General features: G+C 29.0%; 4 protein-coding genes across 5 annotated transcripts; 1 reads left to right on the plus strand and 3 right to left on the minus strand.

Moving 5' to 3' along the window:
* Nucleotides 1–1255: 1255 nt before the first annotated feature.
* LOC119678837 (protein lethal(2)essential for life) lies at nucleotides 1256–2347 on the plus strand. 2 transcript variants are annotated; one of them, XM_038090901.1, is made up of 4 exons: nucleotides 1256–1364; nucleotides 1563–1663; nucleotides 1746–2038; nucleotides 2104–2347. In XM_038090901.1, the coding sequence occupies exons 2-4, from the start codon at nucleotides 1563–1565 to the stop codon at nucleotides 2277–2279; spliced, it is 570 nt and encodes a 189-aa protein (XP_037946829.1). In that variant the 5' UTR covers nucleotides 1256–1364; the 3' UTR covers nucleotides 2280–2347. The 2 variants fall into 2 exon arrangements, with proteins under 2 accessions (XP_037946829.1, XP_037946830.1); XM_038090902.1 differs by having other exon boundaries at nucleotides 1278–1364; nucleotides 1497–1663.
* Nucleotides 2348–3744: 1397 nt separating this feature from the next.
* Nucleotides 3745–5100, minus strand: LOC119674745 (sulfotransferase 1E1-like; the record flags this gene model as incomplete). Its single annotated transcript, XM_038085901.1, has 5 exons — nucleotides 4827–5100; nucleotides 4632–4764; nucleotides 4249–4573; nucleotides 3948–4023; nucleotides 3745–3886 (listed from the first exon to the last, which is right to left on the minus strand). Coding segments are annotated over exons 1-5 (945 nt in total), but the record flags the coding sequence as incomplete, so codon positions are not given.
* Nucleotides 5101–5962: 862 nt separating this feature from the next.
* On the minus strand, nucleotides 5963–8368 carry LOC119674746 (luciferin sulfotransferase-like). Its single transcript, XM_038085902.1, has 5 exons — nucleotides 8100–8368; nucleotides 7681–7813; nucleotides 7300–7624; nucleotides 7011–7086; nucleotides 5963–6098 (listed from the first exon to the last, which is right to left on the minus strand). Exons 1-5 carry the CDS (start codon nucleotides 8366–8368, stop codon nucleotides 5963–5965), a joined length of 939 nt encoding a protein of 312 aa, XP_037941830.1.
* Nucleotides 8369–11011: 2643 nt separating this feature from the next.
* On the minus strand, nucleotides 11012–13586 carry LOC119674747 (sulfotransferase 1E1-like). The gene is made up of 5 exons (XM_038085903.1): nucleotides 13246–13586; nucleotides 12830–12962; nucleotides 12445–12769; nucleotides 12167–12242; nucleotides 11012–11150 (listed from the first exon to the last, which is right to left on the minus strand). Exons 1-5 carry the CDS (start codon nucleotides 13512–13514, stop codon nucleotides 11012–11014), a joined length of 942 nt encoding a protein of 313 aa, XP_037941831.1. The 5' UTR covers nucleotides 13515–13586.
* Between the last annotated feature and the right edge of the window lie 176 nt (nucleotides 13587–13762).

Consider the following 13762-nt stretch of genomic DNA (forward strand, 5'->3'; position numbering starts at 1 on the left):
AAGAAGCTTTATTAAATTTTAGAGGAATTTTTAGAATAACATAGCATAGCTTCTTTGTAAAAGCACCAGAATGGTCGCTTTACATATAGTAAGTAAAAAATATGCATTACAAAATGTCTCTACAAAAAGAGTAGCTTTGAAAAGAAATAAAGAATTAGCAAACCCAAAAAGTTAAACTTTCAATTCGTTGAACTTGTGTTTCCAAAATAAAGCTGTAGTTTTTAAGCTCGTTCTAATTTAAAGCACGGCAAGTGCTTTGGTTGTTGTCACTAATTAAATAAAAATAAGTGACAATAAAACCTGGAACTTGAGCATTGAAAGTTTGTGCAGCCTTGACTTCTTGTGGATAACACGATTAGTCATCGCTTCTAATTTGACAGGCACGAGTTCTAAGCCTGGCATTTGCAGTCTAAACAAATTATATACGGACTATAAACTAATTAAATAAAAATTCGATTAGTCCAAAGACCACTGATGAAGAGTACTTGGCAATACTCGAAACAGCGTTGTATGGTCAGCCGAACTTCAATAAAATTAAAAATAAATTTTTGTGTTTGTACTTTATTTCTTTCTTTGCTATTCGAAAATTCCGATAAAATATTTTCTATCAAAAATTTGATAATTTCAAAACCTACTTTGTCGTGAACGGGATAAACAGGTATCCTATGTCCTTCTCCTGGCCTTAAACTACCTCCCTGCCAATTTTCAGCTAAATCGGTTCAGCCTATATCCTTCTCCTGGCCTTAAACTACCTCCCTGCCAATTTTCAGCTAAATCGGTTCAGCCGTTCTTGAGTTATAAGTGGTGTAACAAAAACACATCTTTCTTTTATATATATAGATAGATTATTAATTAAATTATTAATTTAATTAATGATTTAAATGAATTATTTAGGAGTGTCAAGAAAATTATAAGAACCATGCAGGTGCTTAACCTGCTCGTTGGGTATAAAAAATTAATTTAGCAAAATTTACAAGAGCTAATGTTTTTAATTTAATTATTAATTTATTGTCAAACTCATATTTATACACAAATGACGAATAAAATACATTTTTTTTTAAAAAAATATTTTGCACATAAACAGAAAATTTTTGTTTTCGATGATAGAATTTTCCTTCTACAATTTTCCAACACCAACGTTGAGGAGAAGTGATGCGCGCCTAAATTTAGAAAAAATGAGTTTCGTTTAATATTTTTAGCACTAAATTAGAAAAACACAAACAATAATTTTCAATATAAAATTGCTGTGAAAATTCAAAATTCAGTCAAAAGATTTTCAAACGCGATCGTGAAAACACGCGCTAAAACCCAACAAGAAAAGTCAAATTTCAGTGCATTTGAGAAAAATCTAAAGAACCTAAAAGGTACGCAGTGGATTAATAATTTTTGGAAATCATAAGATTAGTTAAAAGTGATATTTGATTAATAAAATATAAACAAAAAAAATTAATTGATATTTAAAACATTTTTTGGTGATTTTGTTAATTACCATTTAGTGTGATTTTTTTTCCATATCACAATCGTATTCCATCTGGTAATCCCTTTTTATAACCCGTGTGTAGATGTCAGTTGTACCTCTAATGTTCCGTGATTGGTGGGATGAACTTGATTTTCCAATGCGCTCATCGCGCCTGTTTGACCAACATTTTGGCACAGGACTAAAGTAAGTTCTCCATAACCAACAGTATTTAATTTTAACCAAGTGAAAACGTTTTATAAAAATACAAAAAAAATTGTTTATTTAGACGCGATGATTTGCTGTCTTCTGTTTGGAGTTCACGTCCAACGATGTTGCGTTCAGGTTATTTGCGCCCATGGTCACGTTCGCCAACTAGCTTGCAGAAGCAAGAATCTGGCTCAACTTTGAATATCGATAACGAGAAATTCGAAGTTATTTTGGATGTACAGCAATTCTCCCCTAATGAGATCAGTGTTAAGGTCACCGATAAATTTGTACTCGTTGAGGGTAAACACGAAGAAAAACAAGATGAACATGGTTACGTTTCTAGACAATTCTCCAGACGTTATATGTTGCCAAGTATGTTGAGAAAATAGTATATAATTAGTAAAGTTCAAATAATTATATTTATATTTTTCTTGAAGGTGATGTCAATCCCGATTCAGTGAGCTCATCTTTATCTTCAGATGGGCTTTTGACTGTAACAGCGCCAATGAAAAAATTGCCACCACCAAATACTGAACGTGTTGTACCAATTTCTCAAACTGGCCCATCTTCAAAAGAGGATAACGCTAAGAAAATAGAAACATCTACTGCTTAAACAAATATTCCCGATACAATGGACTGCTAACAATTTAATTCTTTAATATCAAAAATCTAATAAAAATATGCGCATATTTTTGTTAAATTTTTTTTTGTTAAAAATATATTGGAAACAAATTTTTTTGTATGTTTTATAGTTTTTTATACTAAAATTTAAAAATAAATAAATATTAATTATAAGCTCAAATTTGTTGTTTCTATTGAACCAATTCTTAATGTGGTGAGGTATATATATAAACTGGATATTAATAAAATCGGTATTATTTATGAGGTCCAGTTTATGAACAAACTGAAGTTCAAACTAAAAAGGATAATAAACTGGATTCCGAAGTAAACAGGATTTTAACAAAATCGGTATACTTTATGAGGTCCAGTTTATGAACAAACTAGAATCCAAACTAAAAACGATTTTAACAAAATCGGTTTTCTTTATAAGGTCATCTATACATCAGTAAGGTAAGGTCCCTCACTAAGGAATTTCAATTTGCATGATACTTAGATCATCGCATATCAGACCAGATAGGCTCGCGGGCTAACCTATATCACAGAGTTCTGTTTTTTCATCTGATATGAGTTGTCTACCTAGGTGATTGTTTCTCATATACAACAGTGCCATCAATATTTACTGCCTAATTACATAAGAAATTGTATCGAATCTATATATTGAGTCCAAAATGAAAATATATTGCTTTATCGGATAATGATCAGTTATGTTTCATTCATTGATAATGTGTTTTTCACTACTTAAATAATTTGGTGAAATTGCATACAACGTATATAAACCAACATTGTGATATGGGTGTTGTGGATAAGTAGATTTTAGGGTAGATGTTGTCTACATATTGTAAAGAAAAAGCCATCGTCTAATGTTTTCTATGGGTGAAGAATATGTTAAAAAGTTTAAATCAAAATATTTTTGCAATTATCTTTAACATATCTATGGTACCTTTCACCAGATTATTAGGTTACTTTTATTTAAGACTTAAGTGTGCATACTCTATTATTTTCTATTTCATTGAGAATTATTTAAGTGGGCTGACTCTGAGGTTAAAATTATCCAAAGTAATAGGTTGTTTTTAATATACAATTTTTTTAAAAATATATAAACTTATATAGCGATGCCAGATATAGTTAAAACCAAATACTAGATATAGTAAAAACTCCATATAAATATTTTTGTAATAGATGTTTTTTTGCGAATTTTAGGTGTAGTTGAAGTTTTATTCCACTCTTTTTTTAAAGACTTTTTAAGGCATATTTTTGCTCCAAAACTTAATGGGATTTGTATACATATTCTGTATGTAATACTAATATCTCACCGCTATGCTTATTGAGCTGTCCGATGTGAATAGAGCTTCATATAAAAATACGCATTATTTCTAAAACATAACTTCAATATATCTTATAGCTCTTTTTTTATATAAAACAACATATTTTTATAAATTTATTTATTAATTATCTTTCTCTTCATTATTTTGTAATAACAAATCATTTAAAGTGACATTATGTGGTTTAAGTTCATCATTAATCCAAACATCGATTTTATCAATCACTTCTGGAGTTAAATCGTCTTTATAACCTCCAACTTTACCTTTACGTACGAAACTTAAAGAATAATTATTATATACTTTTATTACAGTATTTAATGAATATAATGATAGATTACCTAATGTCTTCAGTTTTTTTGTTGTATATACGACGTACTTGTTCTGCTTCCCATATATGATTGGTTCTTGAATTATCTATTTTTAAAGACATAGTAGGTAAAATTGTTAAAAATTTTTACTATTGTATATAAATCATATATGTTTTTGGTACTTAACTTTAATTTGTTATTTAATAAGTAATAAAATAATTTTATATATGAAGTATTTTTTTTCTCATGAGAATAACACAAGATAACAATACTTTATAAAACACAATTTGCATTGAAAAACATTGATAAAGTTTTCATGAGTGCAACGTACTTTTCATCTCTTCGAAAGATAAATGATGTAACATTTGCTGCATTTGAGCTTCAGTTATATTTTTATTCAGAAATTTACAAACATCTTGTATGACAGATCGTAGATCAGACTTCATACGCTCATAGCTTGTGTAATAAATCCAGGGTTCCTTTCTCAACGCATAGAACTCAGTGACATGTAAGAAGTGTTGGTGGGTTGACATTTCATCATTAATAAAATTCTGTGCAAATTCCGTTGGAGTTACATCTGAAGCGCCGCCATACCTGCGAACATGATAATACTGCGAAACTATGGAATCTTTGGGGTTCCGAAATACATATATAACCTATAAAGAGTGTATAGTAAAATTAAAAATAGTTTTTGTTTGAAATAAATTTTTTTACTTTAGGCTTTTTGGTCCATACTTGAGGTGGTAATAAAGGTAAAGGCATATGTGTCTTTAAAAGTCGTGGAGATTTTAGTTTAGTAACATTTTTTAATATACTACCTTCACCGTCATATAAATCAATTTCAAATCTAGTTGAGTGGAATTTAATATACATATTATATTTTGTTATATATATATGAATTATATTTACTCTAAAAACGGTGACCTCAATTCTAAATATTCTTGTTTTGCGATCTCAAAATTGAAGTCATTTAAAACCAACCATGTCAGTTCTTGCATCCAAGTTGTACCACATTTGGGTAATGTGATTAACCAGACATCATCATCTCTGACTTCCATGTCATGCACTTCGTTTAGAAATTTTTCGCCATTTTTTTCAAAATAGCAGGGTCTCTTGCTCCAATCTTTATTTAAAAGATTTGTTGGATAACTTTTTGGCACAACCACTTCCTCTCGCATTTTATGGTTTGTATTTTATAAAATATTTATTTATTTTTAATTTAATATTGAAAGATTTCGTTATGTGTTAAATCAACAACAACTCCACAGTTACTAAATTATTTTCAGTATTGCATTGCATTTTTGTTAGTAAAAGCTTTGTTTATTTGTTGTTCTTATCTCTTTACAAATGGTAAATAAAGGAGAACAGCCACAGACCAATGAGGTTTATTATCACTACTGAGTTTTGTATTATCTAAACCACCTCAAATAAAACAGCTTTTCTTAGTTGTTTTAATGACAAAACAATCTGTTTAGTGAATTACTGAAAGTTTACGTTTACACAGTTTTTCATATGGTTCCGATTACCGAGTGGCACCCCTATAACCAACGGATTGTGATCAATATGGAACTGCTTTTAGTATTTCTTTATTTATATAAAAAACATTGACAACAAGTGGACGTCGTCTCTATACCCAATGAAGAAATTGCATGTACAAATTGTCACTAGATGGCGCGATCTATTACTTTCCTTTGGTACCGTAATCAATGTTGGAAATTTACAACTTCAAAACCCGAAACCTTAAAAATCATATTCATTATGCTGAAATAATTTCAAAGCATCGATAATAATTTGAACAGATATTTAGTACAGATATTTTAAATGATAGTTTACTATTTAATGAGAAATGCATATCTTATTTTAAAATTTTATTAGTCTATTGATGTTACTATGAATAGGGAAGTTTAAATTATTGAAATCCACTGATTATTATGACAGTTATGCACTAAGTAAGAAGAGAAGAAGTGGCAAGCAATAATTTTAATAATATAGTTCTCTTATATGGACATATAAAGACTTTTTTATAATAATTATTAATTATTTTATTATTTCTGAAGCAGCAAATCATCCAAACCAACATTGTGAGACTGAAGTTCATTATTCATCCAATTATCAATTTTATTTATGTCTTCATCAGTTAAATCGTCCTTATAACCACCAATTTTTCCTTTACGGATAAAACTAAAAAAAGAATTATTAAAATAAAAAAATCATGTTATAATGTGGTGACGGAAAGGTTTAACAAAGCGTATAGGTTCTTGATGGGTATGTCAAGATGGATAAATTTAGTATTTTCAGTCTTCATGTCTGCACTTCTGTCTACTTATTTGATCATATGCCACTCCACTCCCTATTGTCTATTTGTTTCTCTAGTTCTGTGTGTGTTTTCATTAGTGTTTCAGTCTATCTATATATTTGTCTATTTATCTATATGTCTATACACTAATTTCTTTTCTCTTATTTTTAAGTAAGAGTGAAGTATCGGAATCCTAAGTTATTGTGTGCCTTTAGCGTGTTGATATCTCTTTCTTCCATACTCAGTCTTTATAGGTATTTGGTCATCGTCATCATTCAATGTCAATTTATTTTTTTGTACGTATCAGTTAGTTAGTTTTTTTTTTACCTGATTTTGAACATTCCATTTTTTTTATAATATGCTTTGCAAAACAGTTAGCTGCATTCAACTTTTCAGACGACATGCACATATGCTAAATTAGGTTTTTGGTTGTGCTACCTTCGGTAGTCTCAGCTATATAGATACATATTGGTCGAAATGGGACTTCCTTGAGATTATACTTAAATCAGCAAATGTCTTAAGTAATACTGTAATGACTGGGTTTGCATTTAAGCCATAAGTTTCTGTCTACCTATCTAGATGTCAGTCAACAAGTCAGTCTTTCAGTTTTGGCGTAATGGAATACAAGTTTCCGTATGAACTTGAACAGAACTTGAATTAGTACATCTAAGCTTGTAAATCTGAAATCTGAAAATATGGTTAAATTAAATAATACTACATTAATAGTAACTAATGAGTTTGTAATGTGAGTGATATCGTAGCTTTTGCAGAGCCAAAGCTGTATTTCTTATTTTTACCTCACATCTTCAATTTCTTTATTAAATATTCGACAGAGTTGTTGCGCTTCCCATATATGGTTTGTTTTTGAATTATCTGCAAAGAATTTTGTATATATATCTTATTAATTATTATTATTATTCTATCATTTTTTATAAACTGAAATAGTTAAAAAACACATTAAGATAAAATCTATTAGACAATTGGGAACTATACACTATATCTTTTAACAAAAATATTTAAATAGAATTATTTACAATACAATTTGATATAAGATCGACTGATAAAAATGTTATAAGTGCAACGTACTTTTCATCTCTTCGAAAGATAAATGATGTAACATTTGCTGCATTTGTGTTTCTGTAATATTTTTATTGAGAAATTGGCAAACATCTTGTATGACAGATCTTAGATCAGACTTCATACGCTCATAACTTGTGTAATAAATCCAAGGTTCCTCTCTCAAGGCATAGAACTCAGTGACATGTAAGAAGTGTTGATGTGTTAACATATCTTCATTGATAAAATCTTGAGCATAATCTGTTAGATTCAAGAAAGAAGTCTCTTTATATCTCCGTAAATGATAATAAAATGAAACGATGGCGTCCTTAGGGTTTCGAAAAACGTATATAACCTAAAAAATACATACAAATAAAATATGTTAATGAGTATTTAAATTTAATAAATTACTTTAGGTCTTTTAGTCCAAAGTTGTGATGGCAATAAAGGTAGTGGTAAGTGTGACTTCACAAGTCGTGGAGATTTCATTTCTGTACTATATTTTATTATACTGCCTTCACCATCATATAATACTTCATCGAATCTAATTGTGAAGTGATAAATAAACAAAGAAATATATATGAAATCAATGTCTTTACGCGGTATTTATTAGTAATATATAAAAGTAGAATAGCATTTGTGGGGCTGGGCGAAAAGTATTCGGCATTTTTAGATGAAATCAATCATTTGACAAACAAATAATCAAGAACCACTCGTTGTAACTAATCGTTTTAAAGTCATCACATTTAAAATTTCCGACAACAGAAAAAACTCCGAATACTTTTCGCCCAACATAATAAATAATATATATAGTAATTTTGATTATTTACTCTAAAAATCGTGATCTCAACTCCAAATGTTCTTGTTTTGCACTCTCGAAGTCAAAATTATTTAAAACCAACCATACCAGCTCCTGCATCCAAGTGGTACCACATTTGGGTAATGTAATTAACCAGACATCATCGTCTCTGACTTCCATTTCATTGACGGCTTTCAGAAATTTCTCACTATTCTTTTTAAAGTAACACGGTCTCTGACTCCAATTTTTATTTAATACATTGGATGGATAACTTTTTGGGACAACCTTCTCTCGCTCCATTTTAGATTTTTGTTTTATGTTAATAAATCTGTTTTTTTTATTTTAGATTTGATCTGATTTCTTGTTAAATGAACAATGATTCAGTAACTACTAAAAAATTTTCGGTATTTCATTAGGTTTTTGTTTGTAAAAACAGAATCTCATGGAATATCAACTGGGACTTGTTTTGTTATCAGACATATAAATATGGTAATTACATACTAAAATTTTACTAAAAACAAATAAAATTACGGAATCAGTGGAATATTTTAATAAATCTATGTCACACTATATGGTACGCTACCTTGAACGGTTTTAGTAGTAAAAAACCTGTAAAAATCTTCTTAGGGGAAAAGTGATTAGCAGATAACTGAGGACGTTTTGGCAAAATATTTTGTACTGTATTTTATTATATTCAGGTTTAACTGGATTAAAATTCAGTAACATGCTTATTGTTAATGTAGTTTCATTTGGAATATATCATTGTAAGCAATATCTAGATATTATGAACTCGTTGATTTATATAACAGAAACAATTAATCTTTTGTATAGTTATCATAATAAATCTTACCACCACCTATTTATCTTATCACAATATCATATAAACAAACTTGTAAAACTGATAAGAAAAAGATTTTGCAGTAATACGATTCTTAGCTTATATTTATAGTTTAAGATCTTATTACTACCCATCTATACAATCTTAATATAATATATATAAAATTTGTTGAAACTGAGAAGATATGGAAGTTAACAATTACACAACGCTTTGATAAGAGCGAACCTTTGTTTAGGTTCTATAGGCCTAAAATATGATTTCTTCTCGACTATTTTGTTGTTTTAGTGCTGACGAATAGAAAAATTTTTTTTAAGATTCCAATCTAAAAGTATCTGCAACTTATTCGTTTTATTTTATTGACTATTAATTTCAAATCCAGTAACATTGATATCATTTGTAGTGGGATTGACTGGAACCACTTCAATATTTCAAAACTGCTTTGTGTTCTAAAACCTATTTATTTCACTCTTTAAATTAACTAAATCATTTAAGCGAACAATGCAATTTTTTTAGCTACCATATTTAGGTATACTCCACATCAATCTATGATTAAAGTAAATACCAAGTTTAATTCCATTGTGACAGATTGAGAGATTTCTACTGATAGTTCGCTTCATCCGATAAATGCAGCCTCATATTTGTAGGTGGCAATAAAAGGTGGAGCCAGAAAAAGTTAATCCGCTTATAAGGTATTGTAAAAAATAAGTCCCTGTACAGTAAACTCCCATATATTGCACAATGGGATTCAATGCAGTAACTTGCTATTTGATATATAGGCATCTATTACTATAGTGTGACCTTATCTTAAACAACGCACCTTGGTGTCACACTTTCTTAAAACTCTTTTGAACAATTAAACGATACTTGGATTAGATGGACAATTAAACGATACTTTTAAATTTTAAAAGCTTCAATAATTATGTTGACTATTAGATGATATAGTTCCGATATACTATAAATTATTTATACCCAAACTGATATGTTAATTTATTTGATTTGTCCAGACTTGCTAACAGTTTCTCAAATATATTGTAGATGAGAAACTTTAAATTACTAAGTGAAAGATATACGAGGGCGATTTGATAAGTCAGTGACTTTTTGAATAAAACAAATTTTTTATGGCAAATAAACATTTTATTTTTCTACACAATCACCTTTTAGCTCGATACATTTAGTCCAGCGTATTTCTAATTTTCTTAATCCTTCCAAATAATAGGTTTTCTCAAAGCTCTCAAAATACGCGTTTGTTTCGGTAATGACTCCTTCATTCGACTCAAATCTCTTACCGCCCAGCCATTTCTTTAGGTTTGGAAACAAAAAATAGTCGCAGGGGGCTAAATCTGGAGAATATGTTGGATAGGGTTCATATCCCAATTCGTGGATTTTGGCCAGTAATGCTTAATCAGCACACGATATTCACTTTTTTCCATTTTCGTAAAAATTCACGAGGTTTTCTGCTTTGAACGGCTATCAAACACCAACTGATCGACGTAGCTTGCTCAAAATTAGAAAGTTGCCCACTGGTAAAATTATTCCTCAATAATGACAACATTATGTATATCTAACTTAGTTATTATAGAAAATGAAGTTGAAGATTGATTTAATGTGTGATAAAAAGAAATATGTATATATGTAGACTACGACTACAGTATATATAAACAATAAAAAATACCTAGAGATCACTAACACTTTGATCACTAATATCATTTTTAAACCATACATTACATTTAATAAATTATATACATCTTATAATTAATTCGTGTTAAAAAGTGTAGTTTTTGAAACAAAGAATTATATATTATTATTTTTTAAATAATACTATTCATTAAATAGTAGCAAAAATCACATTTTGTCATATTGCCCTTATGTATATTATATTTGAGAAAAAAATTTTTTTTACAGGAAATATCGGAAGTAGTCACTATTTTAGTGTTTCGGATATGTCGATTTCATTTTTAGTGTACTGTTTGTGTTTGTGATCGCGAACACAAACTATAGAATTTTTTTGATGTATTTCAGACATGAGCAGTACACTACGATATTGTATTGTAAAACCTTATTTATTACTATATAATTAATTATTATTTCATTAATTTTTTTTTTTTTTAATTATTCTGAAGTAGCAAATCATTCAAAATTAGATTGTGTGACTTAAGTTCACTATTCATCCAATCATCAATTTTATTTATGTCTTCAGCAGTCAAATCGTCCTTATAACCTCCAACTTTCCCTTTACGGATGAATCTAAAAAAAAGTTGTTTAATAAAATAAACATATTATAACACCATTTACAGAATAAGGGTTAACTGGGTAACGTTTAAAAAATCCTATGGGTTCATGATGTGTACAAGAAAATGGATTAATTTAGTAATATGCGTCTTTATGACTTTTTTCTATCTTTTGTTTGAGTATATGTCTGACCACATCCTCTTTTCTATTTGTTTGTATATTTCTCTGTGTTTTCATCAGTGCTTCAATCGGTTTATCTATCTGTATGGAGGTACTTCTATTTATTTTTTCTCTCTTTTTTTTAAATGAGTAGTAAAGTATCGAAAGCACAAGATAAGTATATAACTTTAAGGTGATAATATCTTATTAGTGCGGATGCTGATTCACCTCTAGGTACCAAGCTGTTATAGGTATTACTTCGCGGGATCATCATTATCATTGATTGTTAATTAAGTTTGTTTGTGTCTATCGGTTGGTTAGTTTCTCTTTCAACTTTTTTCAAACGTTCTAGTTTTGAGTTACATCATAATATACTTTGCAAAACTGTTACCTAAAAACAATTTTTCACGCGATGTGCTCACCTTCTGATCTTGTGATCTTCGGTTGTACTATATCAGGTAGTCTTAGCTATATGAATACAGTTTGGGAAGGATTTCATAGAGCTTAAACTTAAAGCAGATATGGTCAATAAGCAATTGTCTAAAGATATTAATTTAATCACTGGGACTGCGTTTAAGCCATAAGATTTTGTGTACCTATCTAGATGTCAGTCAATAAGTCAGTCTCTCATTTTTAACATAATAGAATAAAGGTTTTGGTATTTGTGTGATTTGTTCATTAGATATCGGAAAACTTATGTTTAATAACTACAGAGTATTAGTGTATATAAGCTTATAATTAAACTTAATTTATATCCGATTACAAATTTGAAAATATGACTAAATAAAATGCACTATATCATTAGTATTTAATGAATTTGTAATGTGGATGAAATCTTAGCATTCTAGCGCCACAATTGACTTTATGCTTACCTCAAATCTCCAATCTCTTTATTAAATTTTCTAGAGAATTGTTGCGCTGCCCATATATGGTTTGTTTTTGAATTATCTGTAAATAGTTATACATATATATATATTAAATTTTATTAATATTATTATATATCTGTGTAAACTGTATTATTAAATAAAGATAACTATGGTAAATGGTAACTATGCACCTTTTGCTTTTGAGAAAAATATTTGAATAGAATTTTTATAAACTAAAATTTGTAATGAGAATGACTAATAAAAACTTTATCAGTGCAACGTACTTTTCATCTCTTCGAAAGATAAATGATGTAACATTTGCTGCATTTGAGCTTCAGTAATATTTTTATTCAGAAATTTGCAAACATCTTGTATGACAGATCTTAGATCAGACTTCATGCACTCATAACTTGTGTAATAAATCCAGGGTTCCTCTCTCAAAGCATAGAACTCAGCGACATGTAAGAAGTGTTGATGAGTTAACATATCTTCATTGATAAAATCTTGAGCATAATCTGTTGGATTTAAGAAGGAAGTTATTTGATAGTTACGTAAATGATAATAAAATGAAACAATGGCGTCTTTAGGGTTTCGGAAAACGTATATAACCTAAAAAATACATATAAATACAATATTATTGTTAATGAGTATTCAAATTGAATAAATTACTTTAGGTTTTTTAGTCCAAAGTTGTGATGGTAGTAAAGGTAGTGGTAAATGTGACTTTACAAGTCGTGGAGATTTCATTTCTGTACTATATTTTATTATACTGCCTTCACCATCATATAATACTTCATCGAATCTAATTGTGAAGTGATAAATAAACAAAGAAATATATATGAAATCAATGTCTTTACCATTAAATAAAAAATATAAAAGTAAATTATCAATATGCAGGGCTGGGCAAAAAGTATTTGGCATTTTCAGATGAAATCAATCATCTGGCAAACAAAAAATAAAAACCACTTGCTGTAACTAATCCTTTTAAAGTCATCACATTTAAATTTTGCGACAACAGAAAAATCTCCTAATACTTTTCGCCCAACATAATAAATAATATATATATATTAATTTTGAATATTTACTCTAAAAATCGTGATCTCAACTCCAAATGTTCTTGTTTTGCACTCTCGAAGTCAAAATTATTTAAAACCAACCATACCAGCTCCTGCATCCAAGTGGTACCACATTTGGGTAATGTAATTAACCAGACATCATCGTCTCTGACTTCCATTTCATTGACGGCTTTCAGAAATTTCTCACTATTCTTTTTAAAGTAACACGGTCTCTGATTCCAATTTTTATTTAATACATTGGATGGATAACTTTTTGGGATAACCTTAGCTCGCTCCATTTTAGATTTGTGTTTCAATAATTTTTTTTTTATTTTTGCTTTACAGACCTGATTTCTTGTTAAATAAACAATGGTTTGGTGACTACTGAACTATTTTCGGTATTTCATTAGGTTTTTTATAAGTAAAAAATGCCAACTGAGACTTATTTTATTCTCAGGCATTTGAATAATAAATATAAAAATTATACTAACAGATAACATTATCAAATCATACTAATCGCATCGCAATTACCATTGTTGTGTTTTAG

The sequence above is a fragment of the Teleopsis dalmanni genome, chromosome 2 (assembly GCF_002237135.1).
Source record: "Teleopsis dalmanni isolate 2A chromosome 2, ASM223713v2, whole genome shotgun sequence".
NCBI classification, from domain to species: domain Eukaryota; kingdom Metazoa; phylum Arthropoda; class Insecta; order Diptera; family Diopsidae; genus Teleopsis; species Teleopsis dalmanni.